Here is an 18,531-nt window from a genome sequence, read left to right as displayed (position 1 = left end):
GCGTGTAGTCGTGAAGCCGCCCCGCGCGTTGATGTTGTACATGTACGCGGATGCGCGTACTTGCTCTGTGTGTGTGTGTCTTTGTCTTGCGCGTATGTTCACCTACATATGTGGACATTTGCGCGCAAATATGCACGTCCCACATGTTATCTGTTTCTTTTTTTTGCACACTCACACACACATACACACACACACACACAACACTTGCATGAACATGTTCATGATCACACACACGCGTGCACACACCAACTCACACACACACTCACACAAACTCATACATGCTTCTGTGGACACATGCATACATGCATACACGCACGGAACAATTTTTGGTGTCATATACTGTACCATGTCAAACTGATGCAAACTAGGCCTATCGGTTTGCTCTGCTTGGCCAAATTTTGCGCAGCTAACAGTGAAAAGACGACCCGTCTTGCCCGGTCCGCTCTTAGCCAATCAAAACGCCTCTAAAAGCTATAAGCGCTGAATCATTCCTTTGGCCAAGGCAATTGTTGACTCCGGGAGATGGCTATGGCGAGGGGAGGAGGGTTTTCCACCATTTGGTGTTAGATTTTGAGAACAGGTATGACGGGCGCCATAGCCGAATGGTTAAAGCGTTGGACTTTCAATCTGAGGGTCCCGGGTTCGAATCATGGTGACGGCGCCTGGTGGGTAAAGGGTGGAGATTTTTACGATCTCCCAGGTCAACATATGTGCAGACTTGCCAGTGCCTGAACCCCCTTCGTGTGTATACGCAAGCATAAGATCAAATACGCACGTTAAAGATCCTGTAATCCATGTCAGCTTTCGGTGGGTTATGGAAACAAGAACATACCCAGCATGCACACCCCTGAAAGCAGAGTATGGCTGCCTACATGGCGGGGTAAAAACGGTCATACACGTAAAAAGCCCACTCGCGTATATACGAGTGAACGTGGGAGTTGCAGCCCACGAACGCAGAAGAAGAAGAAGAAGAGAAGAGGTATGAACGTTGTCAGAACCAGGTGTAACCAGGTGTTTTGTTGTCTCCCCTCCCCAACAGGTGCTCCCCCTCACTTCACCTACCAGGTGTTCTTCATGAAGAAGCTGTGGACCAACACCGTTCCGGGCCAGGACGTCAACGCTGACCTCATCTTCCACTTTCACCAGGTAGCGCCATCGTCATCGTCATTGTCCTTGTCATCGTCATCATGAACACGTTCATGATCACACACATCCGCGTGTAATCCGCGTGTGTGGGGTGGGGGGGCGTGGGGTGCGGGTGTGTGCTGATTATCTGGTTGTGGTTTTCCGCAATTCATCTTTATTCTTATCGTATCTGTCTATTATAATCAATGTGCAGTATAGTAGGCTATGTTTATAATTATATTCAAATAATGTTTCTTAATTCTTTCTGTTTTTACATTAAGAATACTAGTTATTACCTGCAGTGTGTCGATGTATGTGATATTTTTTACATTTGTATCTTCGTAATATTCGTAAAAGCTGTTGTTGACTTTTACAGTTATGGTCCCCATGTTGTTTACTTGTCTATGTTGTGATAATGCACCTGACCAAATTTCTCCAGTTGGAGATAATAAAGTTATTCTTTTCTTATCTTATCTTATCTTATCACTTATTTATCACTTATTTATTTTATTTTATTTCTTTATTTATTTATTTTTTTTTTACTATTACCCTTTTTTTTTCTTTTTTTTTTTTACTACTACCTTTTTTTATTTATTTTTTTTATTACTACTACCTTTTTTCATTATAGTTATAATTTATTTATTTATTTATTTATTTATTTGTGTAAGCTTATCTATTATTTATTCACTTTTTTTTCCCTCAAGGCCTGACTAAGCGCGTTGGGTTACGCTGCTGGTCAGGCATCTGCTTGGCAGATGTGGTGTAGCGTATATGGATTTGTCCGAACGCAGTGACGCCTCCTTGAGCTACTGAAACTGAAACTGAAACTTATCTTATCACTGTCAGCTGTCATGCATCAGTTCCATCCGGAAATATCTGTCCATTGACCCAACATCTAGACTTGTCGTTTCTCTCATTCTCTCTCGCCTTGACTACTGTAACTCTCTATTGTCTGGTTTGCCTGCTTCATCCATTCAGTCCCTTCAGCGCATACAAAACTCTGCTGCCCGACTCGTCCTCAGAAAGAAAAGATCTGAGCACATCACTCCTCTTTTTGCAATATCTCCACTGGCTTCCTGTCTCACACAGATCCACTCTGTTTACGCATACCCAGATTCAAGCTCTTGACTGTTGGCTGCCGTTCTTTCTCTGTCTCTGGGCCTTGCAGTTGGAATGAACTTCCTCTTTCACTTCGTCAAGTCTCCACACTCAGCTCTTTCAAGTCTGGCCTTAAAACCCACCTCTTCCCAAAATAGCCTCCCTTCCCTGCCTCTTCCTTGTCTTCAGTTTCTCCAGTTTTAGAGTTATGGATGCATGTGAATGACTGGTGCGAAAGCGCTTTGATTTGTCTATGCACAAGATTCAGCGCTCTATAAATACCATTATTATTACTATGCGTGCCAGGCGCAATTAGACGCAGCTCACATGCGCACTCGTACACACACTTACACTATTCTGTAGTCGATTTGGGGGAAAGTTATTTCTAAACGAGGTTCCTGTGGTTGAACTTTCAAAGGCCCTATTTCTACATTCCTTTAATGCACTATGTGTTTCTAGTAATTTTCGTCATTATTGAATTCTTACTGTTTGAATTCATTTGCATGGTAGTTATGCAATTTTTTAAAGTCGTTTTCTACCTTTTCTTTTTTCTTTACTTCTCCGTTTCCTGGAGAATGTAGGCAGCCATACTCCATTTTCAGGGGTGTGCATGCTGGGTATGTTCTTGTTTCCATAACCCACTGAACGCTGACATGGCTTACAGGATCTTAAACATGCGTGTTTGATATTCTGCATGTGTATACACACGAAGGGGGTTCAGGCACTAGCAGGTCAGCATATATGTTGACCTGGGTGATTGGAAAAATCACCACCCTTTACCCACCAGGTGCCGATCACCTTCACCTTCACCTCTCCCATAGTCTGGGTTCAGACCGTTGGGGCATCGCTGCTGACCTGACCACCACCCCTCTCCACTCTTCACGGTTTTCTGATTTCCTCAGGGCGTCACCGAGCGTCAAGCCTGTCCACTCCCGGATGTTGTCTTCCCATCTCTTCTTCTGCCGTCCTCTCCTTCTGCCTCCTGGTACGGTGCCTTGCAGGAACGTTTTGGCAAGACCAGATGATCGGGAGATGTGTCCATACCACCTAAGTTTGCGTTTCTTCACTATGGACAGAAGGTCTTCGTAGGGTCCAATACTTTGCTTGATTCTGTTCTTCACTTCCGTGTTAGTGATGTGGTCTCTGTAGGAGATGCCAAGTGCCGATACCAAGATTCAAACCTGGGACCCTCAAATTAAAAGTCCAACACTTGGTGTGTGTGTGTGTGTGTGTGTGTGTGTGTGTGTGTCCCAGGAGCTGCCAAAGTACCTGAGAGGTTACCACAAGTGCACCAAGGAAGAGGCCGCTCAGCTAGGAGCTCTGATATACCGTGTCAAGTACGGTGACAACAAACAGCAACTTCTCAACATTCCGTGAGTGGTGTTTGTGTGTGTGTGGAAGGGAGAGTGTCTTTGTGTGTGTGTGTGTGTGTGGAAGGGAAAGTGTCTTTGTGTGTTGTGTGTGTGTGGAAGGGAGAGTGTCTTTGTGTGTTGTGTGTGTGTGGAAGGGAGAGTGTCTTTGTGTGTTGTGTGTGTGTGGAAGGGAAAGTGTCTTTGTGTGTTGTGTGTGTGTGGAAGGGAGAGTGTCTTTGTGTGTTGTGTGTGTGTGGAAGGGAGAGTGTCTTTGTGTGTTGTGTGTGTGTGGAAGGGAAAGTGTCTTTGTGTGTTGTGTGTGTGTGGAAGGGAAAGTGTCTTTGTGTGTTGTGTGTGTGTGGAAGGGAGAGTGTCTTTGTGTGTTGTGTGTGTGTGGAAGGGAGAGTGTCTTTGTGTGTAATGTGTGTGTGTGTGTGTGTGTAGAGAGAGAGAGAGGGTGTTGGGTGTTGTGTGTGTGTCTCTGTGTGTGTATGGAAGGGAGAGTGTCTTTGTGTGTTGTGTGTGTGTGGAAGGGAGAGTGTCTTTGTGTGTAATGTGTGTGTGTGTGTGTGTGTGTGTGTGTGTAGAGAGAGGGTGTTGGGTGTTGTGTGTGTGTCTCTGTGTGTGTGTGGAAGGGAGAGTGTGTTTGTGTGAGATGTGTGTGTGTGTGTGTGTGTGTGTAGAGAGAGAGGGTGTTGTGTGTGTGTCTCTGTGTGTGTGTGGAAGGGAGAGTGTGTTTGTGTGAGATGTGTGTGTGTGTGTGTGTAGAGAGAGAGAGAGAGGGTGTTGGGTGTTGTGTGTGTGTCTCTGTGTGTGTGTGGAAGGGAGAGTGTCTTTGTGTGAGATGTGTGTGTGTGTAGAGAGAGAGAGAGAGAGAGAGAGAGAGGGTGTTGGGTGTTGTGTGTGTGTCTCTGTGTGTGTGTGGAAGGGAGAGTGTCTTTGTGTGTAACGTCTGTGTGTGTGTGTGTGTGTGTAGAGAGGGGTGTGGGGTGTTGTGTGTGTGTCTGTGTGTGTGTGGAAGGGAGAGTGTATTTGTGTGTAATGTGTGTTTATGTGTTGTGTTTTTGTGTATATTTATATGTATGTGTTGTGTGTAGAGAGGGTGTTGAGTGTTGTGTGTGTCTGTATGTGTGTGGAAGGGAGAGTGTGTTTGTTTTTGTGTAATGTGTGTGTGTGTGTGTGTTGTGTTTGTGTGTATATTTATGTGTGTGTGTTGTGTGTAGAGAGGGGTGTGGGGTGTTGTGTGTGTTTCTCTGTGTGTGTGGAAGGGAGAGTGTGTTTGTGTGTAATGTGTGTGTGTGTTGTGTTTGTGTGTATATTTATGTGTGTGTGTTGTGTGTAGAGAGGGGTGTGGGGTGTTGTGTGTGTGTGTCTGTGTGTGTGGAAGAGTGTGTTTGTGTGTAATGTGTGTGTGTGTTTGTGTTTGTGTGTATGTTTATGTGTGTGTGTGTGTGTGTGTGTGTGTGTGCGTGCGTGCATGGTATGTGCTCTGATCTACTGTGTGTAGTTCAGAAACGATGAACAGCAGCTTGTCTACATTTTGTGAGTGGTTTATGTTGTCTTGATTGGTGTGTTCCAATCAATGTGTGTTTGAATCGTGTCTGTATGTGTGTGTTTTTATGTGTGTGTGTATGTGCATTTGTGGAGGGGAGGGGGTTGGGTGGGGGGGGAGGCATGTGTTTGTGAGAGTTTTGAATGTATCAGCCTTCTTAGTGGCAGAGTGCTAAGTTACTTATTTATTCATTCATCTGTTTATTTATTTACTATATTTTTCTTCTCTTCTCTCCATGCAGAGCCAGCTTACGACAATTCATTCCAACTGATCTCATCAAGGCTCAGTCCCCAGACGACTGGAAGAGGGTATGGCTTGACCATTTCTTTTTTTGTTTTTATTGATTTAATTTGATTTGATTTGATTCACAAAGCGTCTTCCCATGTAAAACATGTCCAGTTGCGCTGTACAATGAAGAAACATGCGTTTAAAACACTTTAATGACAAATTTAGATGTATAACTTCTTCTTCTTCTTCTGCATTCATGGGCTGCAACTCCCACATTCACTCGTATGCACACGAGTGGGCCTTTACGTGTATGACTGTTTTTACCCCGCCATGTAGGCAGCCATACTCCATTTTTGGGGGTGTGCATGCTGGGTATGTTCTTGTTTCCATAACCCACCAAACGCTGACATGGATTACAGGATCTTTACTGTGCGTATTTGATCTTCTGCTTGCATATACACACGAAGGGGGTTCAGGCACTAGCAGGTCTGCACATATGTTGACCTGGGAGATCGTAAAAATCTCCACCCTTTACCCACCAGGCGCCGTCACCGTGATTCGAACCCGGGACCCTCAGATTGACAGTCCAACGCGCTTTAACCACTCGGCTGTTGCGCCCGTCTATGTATAACACTTTACAGACAGCCAACCAATCACTAAGTTATGTTCGTACACACCACGCGCGCACGCATGCACGCATGCATCTCAGACTGGGCACGCTCATTATATATGTCACATCAAAATACCTAAATGATGCACACACCGCACATCACAACACTTAAAAATCCTTTCCCAATACTTACACACACACACACACACACAGAGACAGGTAGACACACACACACACATAAATACCCTTAAACAGTTTATGCTAAGAAACACTTTGAGAGATTAGGGTGAGTCAGTGACAGTATTTCACAGACACACACATATTTGCTTAACTCTCTTCGCACGAACAACAAAACAGGTGATGACAGTAGCGTTTTTAACTGCTGCTGCCATCACTGAAACATTACCAGCGGAAGGTTCTAGAATTAAAGATGCGATTGAATATTATGACCACTGCAAAGGTTCGAAAATTAAAGATGCGATTGAATACAATGACTCCTGCATTCCTAACGATAAAAGCTAAAGGCTGGGGCTGTTCAGACTCCACAGCAGATGGTTAACTCACTCAGTACGGCCAGTCCTCTCTTCTCCTCTACACAGACCCCTCGGATGTCCAGTGGGTGTCTGAATGACCCAATCTTTAGCTTCCGTCATCAGAATTGTGGTACTCTTTGTCAACATTCACCTCTTCAGTATAAGACCCTTCCGCTTGCAATATTTTGATGATGGTAATTGGGGTGAAACGCTGTTAACGTCGTCTCTTTCGCCGTTCGTATGGAGAGAGTTATTCTGTGGTGGGAAGAGAGAGAGAGAAAACTTGTGGTCCCAAGTGGGTTAATTTTAACAATTTATCTACGTCTAAACATAATCATGATAATGAGCAGCATCTGGCAACTGTTGTTGGGAAGGTGGCAGAATGGTTAAGACGCTCATCTGCCAATACATGGTCCTTGAGGGTCTGGGTTCTTCTTCTTCTTCTTCTTCTGCATTCGTGGGCTGCAACTCCCACGTTCACTCGTATGAACACGAGTGGGCCTTTACGTGTATGACCATTTTTACCCTGCCATGTAGGCAGCCATACTCCGTTTTTGGGGGTGTGCATGCTGGGTATGTTCTTGTTTCCATAACCCACCGAACGCTGACATGGATTACAGGATCTTTAACGTGAGTATTTGATCTTCTGCTTGCATATACACATGAAGGGGGTTCAGGCACTAGGCAGGTCTGCACATATGTTGACCTGGGAGATCGTAAAAATCTCCACCCTTTTACCCACCAGGCGCCGTCACCATGATTCGAACCGGGGACCCTCAGATTGACAGTCCAACACTTTAACCACTCGGCTATTGCGCCTGTCAGGTTCAAATCCCGCTCTAGCCCTTTCTCCCAAGTTTGACCGGAAAATCGAACTGAGCATCTAGTCATTCGGATGAGATGATAAATCGAGGTCCTGTGCGCAGCAGGCACTTTGCGCACTGAAAAAGACCCCGTGGCAACAAGATTGTTGTCCCCTGGTGAAATTCTGTGGAAGGAATCCACTCTGATAGGTACACAGATATATACGCATGCACTCAAGACCTGACTAAGCGCGTTGGGTTACGCTGCTGGTCAGGTGTCTGCCTAGAAGATGTGGTGTTGCGTATATGGATTTGTCCGAACGCAATGACGCCTCCTTGAGAAACTGACGCTGTTGTTGTCGCAGGCCGTGGTGGCAGTGTTCAACAGGGACGCTGGGAAGAGCGAGGAAGACGCCAAGGTGGACTTCCTCAAGATCATCTTCAAGTGGCCCACCTTTGGCTCAGCCTTCTTTGAAGTCAAGGTGAGTTTCGTGTCTGCAGGGGGTTGTGCGTTTGAATCTTTGGGAGCGTTCATGATTAAAGTGGCCCACCTGGTCTTCTTTGAAGTCAAGGTGAGTTTCGTAAGTGCAAGGGGTTGTGGGTTTGAATCTTTGGGAGCGTTCATACTTAAAGTGGCCCATCTGGTTGTCTGTGAAGTCAAGGTGAGTTTGGTAAGTGCAAGGGGTCGTGGGTTTGAATCTTTGGGAGCATTCATACTTAAAGTGGCCCATCTGGTCTTCTTTGAAGTCAAGGTGAGTTTCGTGTCTGCAAGGGGTTGTGGGTTTGAATCTTTGGGAGCGTTCATACTTAAAGTGGCCCACCTGGTCTTCTTTGAAGTCAAGGTGAGTTTCGTGTCTGCAAGGGGTTGTGGGTTTGAATCTTTGGGAGCGTTCATACTTAAAGTGGCCCACCTGGTCTTCTTTGAAGTCAAGGTGAGTTTCGTAAGTGCCAGGGGTTGTGGGTTTGAATCTTTGGGAGCGTTCATACTTAAAGTGGCCCACCTGGCTGTCTGTGAAGTCAAGGTGAGTTTCGTAAGTGCAAGGGGTTGTGGGTTTGAATCTTTGGGAGCGTTCATGCTTAAAGTGGCCCACCTGGTCTTCTTTGAAGTCAAGGTGAGTTTCGTAAGTGCAAGGGGTTGTGGGTTTGAATCTTTGGGAGCGTTCATGCTTAAAGTGGCCCACCTGGTCTTCTGTGAAGTCAAGGTGAGTTTCGTGTCTGCAAGGGGTTGTGGGTTTGAATCTTTGGGAGCGTTCATACTTAAAGTGGCCCACCTGGCTGTCTGTGAAGTCAAGGTGAGTTTCGTAGTCTGCAAGGGGTTGTGGGTTTGAATCTTTGGGAGCGTTCATGCTTAAAGTGGCCCACCTGGTCTTCTGTGAAGTCAGGGTGAGTTTCGTAAGTGCAAGGGGTTGTGGGTTTGAATCTTTGGGAGTGTTCATGATTAAAGTGGCCCACCTTGCCTTTTTTGAAGTCAAGGTGAGTTTCGTAAGTGCAAGGGGTTGTGGGTTTGAATCTTTGGGAGTGTTCATACTTAAAGTGGCCCATCTGGTCTTCTTTGAAGTCAAGGTGAGTTTCGTAAGTGCAAGGGGTTGTGGGTTTGAATCTTTGGGAGCGTTCATGCTTAAAGTGGCCCACCTGGTCTTCTTTGAAGTCAAGGTGAGTTTCGTGTCTGCAAGGGGTTGTGGGTTTGAATCTTTGGGAGTGTTCATACTTAAAGTGGCCCACCTGGTCTTCTTTGAAGTCAAGGTGAGTTTCGTGTCTCCAAGGGGTTGTGGGTTTGAATCTTTGGGAGCGTTCATACTTAAAGTGGCCCACCTGGCTGTCTGTGAAGTCAAGGTGAGTTTCGTAAGTGCAAGGGGTTGTGGGTTTGAATCTTTGGGAGCGTTCATGCTTACAGTGGCCCACCTGGTCTTCTGTGAAGTCAAGGTGAGTTTCGTGTCTGCAGGGGGTTGTGGGTTTGAATCTTTGGGAGCGTTCATACTTAAAGTGGCCCACCTGGTCTTCTTTGAAGTCAAGGTGATTTTCGTGTCTGCAAGGGGTTGTGGGTTTGAATCTTTGGGAGCGTTCATACTTAAAGTGGCCCACCTGGCTGTCTGTGAAGTCAAGGTGAGTTTCGTAAGTGCAAGGGGTTGTGGGTTTGAATCTTTGGGAGCGTTCATGCTTAAAGTGGCCCACCTGGTCTTCTGTGAAGTCAGGGTGAGTTGCGTGTCTGCAAGGGGTTGTGGGTTTGAATCTTTGGGAGTGTTCATACTTAAAGTGGCCCACCTGGTCTTCTGTGAAGTCAAGGTGAGTTTCGTAAGTGCAAGGGGTTGTGGGTTTGAATCTTTGGGAGCGTTCATACTTAAAGTGGCCCACCTGGTCTTCTGTGAAGTCAAGGTGAGTTTCGTAAGTGCAAGGGGTTGTGGGTTTGAATCTTTGGGAGTGTTCATACTTATAGTGGCCCACCTTGCTCTTTTTGAAGTCAAGGCGAGTTTCGTAAGTGACAGGGGTTGTGGGTTTGAATCTTTGGGAGTGTTCATACTTAAAGTGGCCCACCTGGTCTTCTGTGAAGTCCAGGTGAGTTTCGTAGTCTCCAAGGGGTTGTGGGTTTGAATCTTTGGGAGCGTTCATGCTTAAAGTGGCCCACCTGGTCTTCTGTGAAGTCAAGGTGAGTTTCGTAAGTGCAAGGGGTTGTGGGTTTGAATCTTTGGGAGCGTTCATACTTAAAGTGGCCCACCTGGTCTTCTTTGAAGTCAAGGTGAGTTTCGTGTCTCCAAGGGGTTGTGGGTTTGAATCTTTGGGAGCGTTCATGCTTAAAGTGGCCCACCTGGTCTTCTTTGAAGTCAAGGTGAGTTTCGTAAGTGCAAGGGATTGTGGGTTTGAATTTTTTTTGTGTGCTGTGGGAGAGAAGGGGGGAGAGACTTTAGGCTCTGCCTTCTTTGAGATCAAGATGAGTTTTGTGTGTGCGTGGGGTTGTGGGTTTGAATCTTTGGGAGTGTCCGTACTTCTTCAAGCGGCCCACCTTGCCTTCTTTGATGTCAAGGTGAGATTTGTGTGCAGGGATTTTGGGTTCTAATCTTTGTGTGTGTGTGTGTGTGTATGTGTGTGGGAGAGAGAGGGAGAGAGACTTTTGGCTCTGTTTTCTTGGAGGTCAAGGTGAGTTTTGTGTGTGCATGGGGTTGCGGGTTTGAATCTTTAGGAGTGTTCATACGTCTCCAAGTGGCCCACCTTCGGCTCATTGCCATGATTTTATGTGAACATTATGCTAATTTATGCAAACCTTCCCATAATTTATGGGGATTTTTTTTCTTTTCTTTTTTCTTGTATTCTTGTTATTCCTCAAAATTTGGCAGGATGATAGTTTACAGTTTCTTTCTGATCATTTGTGTACTGAATGATGATGACGATGATGATGATGATGATGCTTTGGATGTGTGTCTCCAACAGCAAACGACGGAGCCCAACTATCCAGAGATTCTCCTGATCGCCATCAACAAGAATGGAGTCAACCTCATCCATCCCCAGACAAAGGTAAAATTACAGTTCCTCTTCCAGTTTTCAAGAAGGCGGCGAAACGAGTGCACTGATCCATATGCGCAACGCTGCATCTGCTGAGCGCTCTTGCACCCCATCAGTGTGGCTGCACTGCAGTTTCTGCACCCATCAGTGCAGCTGCACCACAGTTTTCTGCACCCATCAGTGAACTTCCTCTTTTGCTTCGTCAGGTCTCCGCACTCAGCTCTTTCAAGTCTGGCCTTTAAACCCACCTCTTCACAAGATAGCCTCCCTCCCCTGCCTCTTCCTTGTCTTCGGTTTCTTCAGTTTTAGAGTTATGCATGCGTGTAAATGACTGGTGTGAAAGCGCTTAGATTTGTCTCTGTACAAGATTCAGCGCTGTATAAATGCTATCATTATTATTATTATTTCATTGTGGGTGTGTCCTTTTCGCCTCTCGGTCATGTATGTGTTAACATTGTGTGTGTTTGTGTGTGTGATTTTCATCGTCTTCAGGAGATACTGGCCACCCACCTGTTTACCAGGATCTCTGACTGATGATCTTGTATGTGTGTGTGTGTGTGTGTGTGTGTGTGTGTGTGTGTGTGTGATTTTCATCGTCTTCAGGAGATACTGGCCACCCACCCGTTCACCAAGATCTCCAACTGGAGCAGCGGCAACACCTACTTCCACATGACCATCGGCAACCTGGTGCGCGGCAGTAAGCTGCTGTGTGAAACATCCCTGGTGAGTGGTGATAGTGATCATGATGATGATGACGATGATAACGATAATAAGTGGAGTGATGGCCCTGACGGGCGCAATAGCCGAGTGGTTAAAGCGTTGGACTGTCAATCTGAGGGTCCCGGGTTCGAATCACAGTGACGGCGCCTGGTGGGTAAAGGGTGGAGATTTTTACGATCTCCCAGGTCAACATATGTGCAGACCTGCTCGTGCCTGAACCCCCTTCGTGTGTATATGCAAGCAGAAGATCAAATACGCACGTTAAAGATCCTGTAATCCATGTCAGCGTTCGGTGGGTTATGGAAACAAGAACATACCCAGCATGCACACCCCCGAAAACGGAGTATGGCTGCCTACATGGCGGGGTAAAAACGGTCATACACGTAAAAGCCCACTCGTGTGCATACAAGTGAGCGCAGAAGAAGAAGAAGGAGTGATGGCCTAGAGGTAACGCTTCCGCCTAGGAAGCGAGAGAGAATCTGAGCGCGCTGGTTCGAATCACGGCTCAGGCCGCCGATATTTTCTCCCCCTCCACTAGACCTTGAGTGGTGGTCTGGACGCTAGTCATTCGGATGAGACGATAAACCGAGGTCCCGTGTGCAGCATGCACTTAGCGCATGTAAAAGAACCCACGGCAACAAAAGGGTTGTTCCAGGCAAAATTCTGTAGAAAAATCCACTTCGATAGGAAAAACAAATAAAACTGCACGCAGGAAAAATACAAAAAAAATGGGTGGCGCTGTAGTGTAGCGACACGCTCTCCCTGGGGAGAGCAGCCCGAATTTCACACAGAGAAATCTGTTGTGATAAAAAGAAATACAAATACAAATACAAAATAGAATAGAATAAAATATGTCTTTATTACCAAGTGTACACAAGGAATATTGGGGGGATAGTACATAACAAGGTACGAACATAAATTGAAAATCATACACAAACACAGGTACAGTAGAAATTAGGATACGTACAAGTGCATATCAATGTAAAAAAACTTGTGCATACTTACACATGCACTCACTGCGCACGCACACACACACACACACACACACACACACACACACATGCATGCATGCACACACACACGCACTCTCTCTCTCTCTCTCTCTCTCTCACACACACACACACACACACACGTTTGAACAGAAGCCGCATATTACATGTGGATGGGGCTGATGACTAGATCCTCAGGTGGATGGTTGTTGATTGCACATGATGATGATGATGATGATGATTGTAATGATAATGATACCACTACTACTGCTGCTAATGATAGTAATAATGATAATGATGATGATAGTAATAATTATGATGATAGTGATGGTGATGATATAGTAATGATAATGAAACTACTACTACTGCTAATGATAATGATGATGGTCTTCCGTGTGTGTGTGGTGTGTGTGTGTGTGTGCGTGTGCAGATGTGTGTTTTGAAATTGTTCACATACTTGTCTTGCCTTGCTTGTGAATATATCAGCCTTATTTGGCTCTGTTTTTGTGACTTTGTCTGTGAATGCATGCATTCATTTTGGTCTTGTTTTGCTTGTGTGGCGTTAAATACATCCACATCGTTTCTGTTTCAGGGCTACAAAATGGATGACCTACTGACCTCTTATATTAGTCTAATGCTCACCAACATGAACAGACAGAAACGGCAGTAAATCCTCTCCGTGTCGCCCGTCTACAGACACATCGTCCAGTCAGTCAGTCAATATCGGTCGACACTGCCAAGGCAACAACAAGCAGAAATACATCCATAGACACTTTAACTCATTGAGCCCTGCCGCCAAAGCAGTGCAAGGGTGTCAAGGTTTGTTTCATTGAAAACGTTTTCCGTGTTCCTGCATATGCATAACACCGCAAACAAGGGGAAGTTACTTCAACTGTATTTCCTGTTTGTGTCCGCATGTGTCGATTTGGAGGGGGGCGGGGGGGGGGGAACAGGTTGGTTTGAGTATATTTTCTGTGTGTTTTTTTTTTGTTGTTGCTGTGAACATGGCAGGAAAACCTGCCAAGGCTATAAAAAGGTCTGTGGGATTGAATGGGTTAAAGTGAGATCCTGCATCCATCAAGAAACAGAAGGGAAATAAAATGGTCTGTGGGGAAGAAAAGGGTTAGGGGGGGTGGGAAAAGTGAAAGGATGGTTAGACGGGAGACCAGAAGGAAAGGGTCATTAAGTGTTCTGCACAAAGAGAGACAGATGTACGGACTTACGACGGGCGCAATAGCCGAATGGTTAAAGCGTTGGACTTTCAATCTGAGGGTCCCAGGTTCGAATCACGGTGACAGCGCCTGGTGGGTAAAGGGTGGAGATTTTTACGATCTCCCAGGTCAACATATGTGCAGACCTGCTTGGTGCCTGAACCCCCTTCGTGTGTATATGCAAGCAGAAGATCAAATACGCATGTTAAAGATCCTGTAATCCATGTCAGCGTTCAGTGGGTTATGGAAACAAGAACATACCCAGCATGCACACCCCCGAAAACGGAGTATGGCTGCCTACATGGTGGGGTAAAAACGGTCATACATGCGAAAGCCCACTCGTGTGCATACGAAGAAGTATGGACTTACTAATACACATATGCTTACACACACACACGTATACAAGCACACTAAAAAAAAACAAACATGCGCGCACATGAACTCACACACACACAACCATAAACACAAAGCAAAGTATAGTCTTAGCTGATAAACCAAGGTTTCTAGAAGTCGGGCAAGAAATTTTTTTGGTTTTGAATATCATTCAGCAAAGACAACAAAAACAACCGAAAGCAAAACCAGTCTTACAGAATGAAAAGAGAAAAAAGAAAGAAGTTTTTTACACGCATTTGCTTAAATATATGGACTTAGTGAGGTTTGATGAACAGAAGATTTCTCACAGCAGGTTGTTTGAGTATGATGTTCAATGGGAAAGCAGTTATTTAGGTTGTTTGAGTAATGTATTTAACCCTTTCACCGCCAGTCAATTTCAAGTACAAAATTCCCTTGCTGGCATAAACACAGAAAAGACAAGTGGCTAAGAATAGCCGGGGATTCCCCCGCGATGTGTAGGAAATATGGCCTAACCTACCACCGAACATTAAGAGCAGTAGGTTCATGGATAACAGACCAATGAATGGTCACCTTTCAGTGACATGGGTCCTCTAACAATGCCTGTGCATAAATGTGAGCTTGGCGGTGAAAGGGTTAATGGGAAAGCGGTTGTTTGAGTGCGATATTTAATGGGAAAGCAGTTTTGTTTAGGTTGTTTGAGTAATGTGTTTAATGGGAAACCAGTTGTTTGAGTACGATATTTAATGGGAAAAGCAAGGTTTGGTGTGCTGTTTGATGATGAGGATGAAACTTTGTTGTCTGGACATAGTCGTGTGTGGCTGTCTTGAAGGATACTGTAAGTTGCGCGCAAATGAAAGCGTTTTTTTATACATGTGTTTTTGATTCGGTTGGTGTGGGATTGGCTTTTTTTTTTTCTTTTTTCTTTTTTCTTTTTCCCTTGAAGAGAACGGTTTGCTGAGGAAGAGATTATTGCATGGCATTTGTTCATAATGTGAGGACTCGGTGGATCAGGGGGAAAGGTGGGTGGGGGGGAAGGGTGTTGGAGGAATCAGGTTGTAAAAGATCAGGACTGATTTTTTGCTTTCGTTTTTTTTTTCTAATTGTTATGTTAAAGAATGTGTTCATGGTCCAACTTTGTTTTTACAGAGGTGGGGGGGGCACCTTTCAAGTTGAAACATTCTGAAAGGTTACCATTTCATGTGTTTGTATGTTGTAGTTGTTTTGGTTTTTTTGTTTCTCTTTTTTTCTTTTTCTCTTTTTTTTTTTTTTTAATGCAAAGTGAAGTGGTTCTCTGTATTTTTTTTATTTGAAAAAAAAAAAAAAATCCTGTAAGTTTTTCATGAGTCTTGAGCTCCTACTTGTCAATTTACATCATTCCTCGTTAAATGCTTAGTCATATGTTTACACTAGTTGGATCAGCACGGGGTGTCGTGTCTGTTTTGTGAAGTGGCAACTCATTGTCCTGATTACTTATTTCAATTGTGGACATCATGGTAAACAACATATCTTGTCTATGCATTCACAGGTAATGTTTTTTGTTTTTTTTATCTGTGATTCATTTTACGGACACATTAATGAAACACCTTATACTAGACTACGTTACACACAAACAGGTCAGTTTTTTTGTTGTTGAGAGCGTATATTCTTAATTCATGCACACACTTGGAACATATTGGATATATATGTTTGTACTTTCACACATGCGTTGAAAGATACATACATCAATGCTTCCACACATGCATTTATATACGTACATACACGTACACCCATGCATGCCCACATGCATGTGTCAACGTACTTTTTTTTTTTTTTAATTTTTTTTTTTAACTTTGTTAGGAAAGTGTATTCTGATTGAACAATCCGCTTTGAAATGCAATCTGCCTTCAGGTCTGTATCCTAGTTACTATTGGTACACTGCTGCGTTTCACTGGTTGATACCCCGACCAAAAAGACTACAGTAATCATGCACTTTTCAGAGCATTCTTGACAAAAAACGACATTTTCAAACACATGAACACACACAAAAAAACAATAATAATAATAGTAATGGATACTTATATAGCACACCATCCAGAAATCTGCTGTAGGTGCTTTACAAAAACGCTTTTGTTAACATAAAACATATCTATGTTACATACACACACCAAAATGTGACTACACTCACGCACGCACGCACGCACGCACGCACGCACACACACACACACGCTGCATGCATACATTTTAACATACATGTGTATCTAACAGCTACCCTAACACATATGCACACATAGGCAGGCACAAACTTACATAAACACACGCACACACAATACACATTCATATACATGCATGTAGTTATGTACACAATCACACAACTCTCCATTAACGAAAACATTTTCAAACGCACAGTTCATCACAAATATTAACAGCACTCTGCCCTTTCACCAACAGATAACTTATCATTCTATGCAAATTGTGCCTTTGTTTTGACCACCTAATTTCCTTGTAAGCTGCCATTTGATAACTTTCAGGCATTTGCATAGATATGTATACATGCAGTGACCTTTGCTATCACCTCTGTGACCTTTAGGTGAGGAGGGTTGTTATGTAGTCCAAGGACTTTTCTTTGTCATTACATATATACACAGCATCTGTGCAAATATGCACAGCGTCTGTGTGATATATGCACAGCATATTTGGAAAGGAGAAAGTGTGAATGTGATGTACAGTTTGCACTAAAAACAAATGCAAGAAGCGTTCAAAGTTTAATTAACAACACTAGCAAAAATGTACTGCACAAAAGCTTTTATATTTTCCCAGTGTTAAGTCCGGGGCATTTGTGAAGTAAGTCTGATCTTTAAAAAGCATGGGGTTATATGTGTGTGTGTGTGTGTTCCCAATTTATTTTTAGTTTGAAAGTGTCTGCATAGAATTACAAAGCAGGTATTTACCAATTTTAAGGTATACTATTTGGTGTGTTTGAATAAATTTTGAATAGAAATGATTTGCCAGGCACTGGAGATTAGAGAAAGAGTTACCCAATTTCATTATACTGTGTTAATTAATAAACTTGAGAAAGTGCTTTTTTTAAAAAATAAAATATAATTTTATTAGGTCTCTGTTATTTCTCTGTGTAAATTTATTAGTTTCTTCAATCTCTTGCAATGATATCTGAAATATAGTGATATATCATGAAATAATAATTATTAATTAGTAGATAACTAGAAAAAAAAATCTAAAGTTTTAGAACTTATGTAGGATTTCCATTTAAGGTGGGGGTAAGGGGGGGAGGGGGGGGGAGAAGAAATGAGAATGGGAAATTATGCATCTGGTTTACAGAAAAGACTTACTACAAACATTCCAGTAACAAAAAATCCAATTCTTCTGGATGACAACGAAAGCTTTTTTGACACGATTGTGCTCACGATAGCTGTGTTGTGTGTGTTGCATGAGCGTGTGTGTGTGTGTGTGTGTGTGTGTGTGTGTACATTTCATGATGGTTTGCTTTCCCAAGCTTTGCATGGTTACTAACTTCTTCTTCTTCTTGTTGTTTTTGTGTGTGTGTGACTGATATACTATACCATTTCAAACTGATGCGAACGTTTCATGACTTTTCAAAGAGTGTTTATTGGCATGCTTGCCTTGTTTGATTCAGTTGGGGTTTTTTTCATATATCTTCAAGTCTTTTTTTTTTGTTGTTGTTACAAAGTGAAAAATGGTCTTTTTAACCCCTTGATGTTGACTAAAGTCGCATTTGGCAGTGAAAGAGTTAAAGACCAGAAGTCAGAAGCCCCCAGAAGAGAACAGAAAAGCCAGATAATTAGTATGGAGCGAGAAGAATAAAGTAAAATAAAAAACAAGATCAAACCGAACATCATTGCTGACACAAATGGTGTGAAAGGCATGAGTACTGAAGCGAAACAATGCGTAAAGAAAGCCGCATGCACAGACGCAAGCATGCATCATACAATGTTTTTAACTCTCTCCATACGAACGGCGAAAGAGACGACGTTAACAGCGTTTCACCCCAATTACCACCATCAAAATATTGCAAGTGGAAGGCTCTTATACTGAAGAGGTGAATGTTGACAAAGAATACCACAATTCTGACGATGGAAGCTAAAGGTTGGGTCATTCAGACACCCACTGGACATCTCAGGGGTCTGTGTAGAGGAGAAAAGAGGACTGGCCGTACTGAGTGAGTTAAAAGTTGATGCGAAAGACTTACAGCATGAGTTTGACATGGCAAGTATATTCAACCAAATAAAGGGGGCATAATGAATGCTCCTTTGTTTTGTTTTTGTTTGTTTGCACAGGCGGCATTGACTTCCTCAGCTACGATAGTGTACAAACTGTGTTCATGATTCCGTGATGATGGGTTTTTTGGTCAGGCGGTGGTGGTGGTGGTTTATTTTTTTTCTGTGCGGGGGGGGGGGGGGGGGGGGGACGACGTTGTCATTATTATCATAGGCGTCGCTGTTGTTG

General features: G+C 43.8%; 1 protein-coding gene across 1 annotated transcript in view; it reads left to right on the top strand.

The window, feature by feature from the left end:
* LOC143275581 (myosin-VIIa-like) overlaps positions 1–13,402 on the top strand; it is a 161,951-nt gene extending 148,549 nt beyond the window's left edge. The window contains exons 42-48 of the mRNA XM_076579785.1: positions 1,040–1,146; positions 3,478–3,596; positions 5,369–5,435; positions 7,667–7,783; positions 10,725–10,808; positions 11,400–11,519; positions 13,098–13,402. Of these exons, the coding sequence (XP_076435900.1) occupies positions 1,040–1,146; positions 3,478–3,596; positions 5,369–5,435; positions 7,667–7,783; positions 10,725–10,808; positions 11,400–11,519; positions 13,098–13,175 (692 nt within the window). The 3' untranslated portion in view covers positions 13,176–13,402. The remainder of the gene's footprint in view (positions 1–1,039; positions 1,147–3,477; positions 3,597–5,368; positions 5,436–7,666; positions 7,784–10,724; positions 10,809–11,399; positions 11,520–13,097) is intronic.
* Positions 13,403–18,531: the final 5,129 nt, after the last annotated feature.

The sequence above is a fragment of the Babylonia areolata genome, chromosome 30 (assembly GCF_041734735.1).
Source record: "Babylonia areolata isolate BAREFJ2019XMU chromosome 30, ASM4173473v1, whole genome shotgun sequence".
In the NCBI taxonomy this organism is placed as follows: Eukaryota; Metazoa; Mollusca; class Gastropoda; order Neogastropoda; family Buccinidae; genus Babylonia; species Babylonia areolata.
This window is presented reverse-complemented; position numbering and strand designations above follow the sequence as displayed.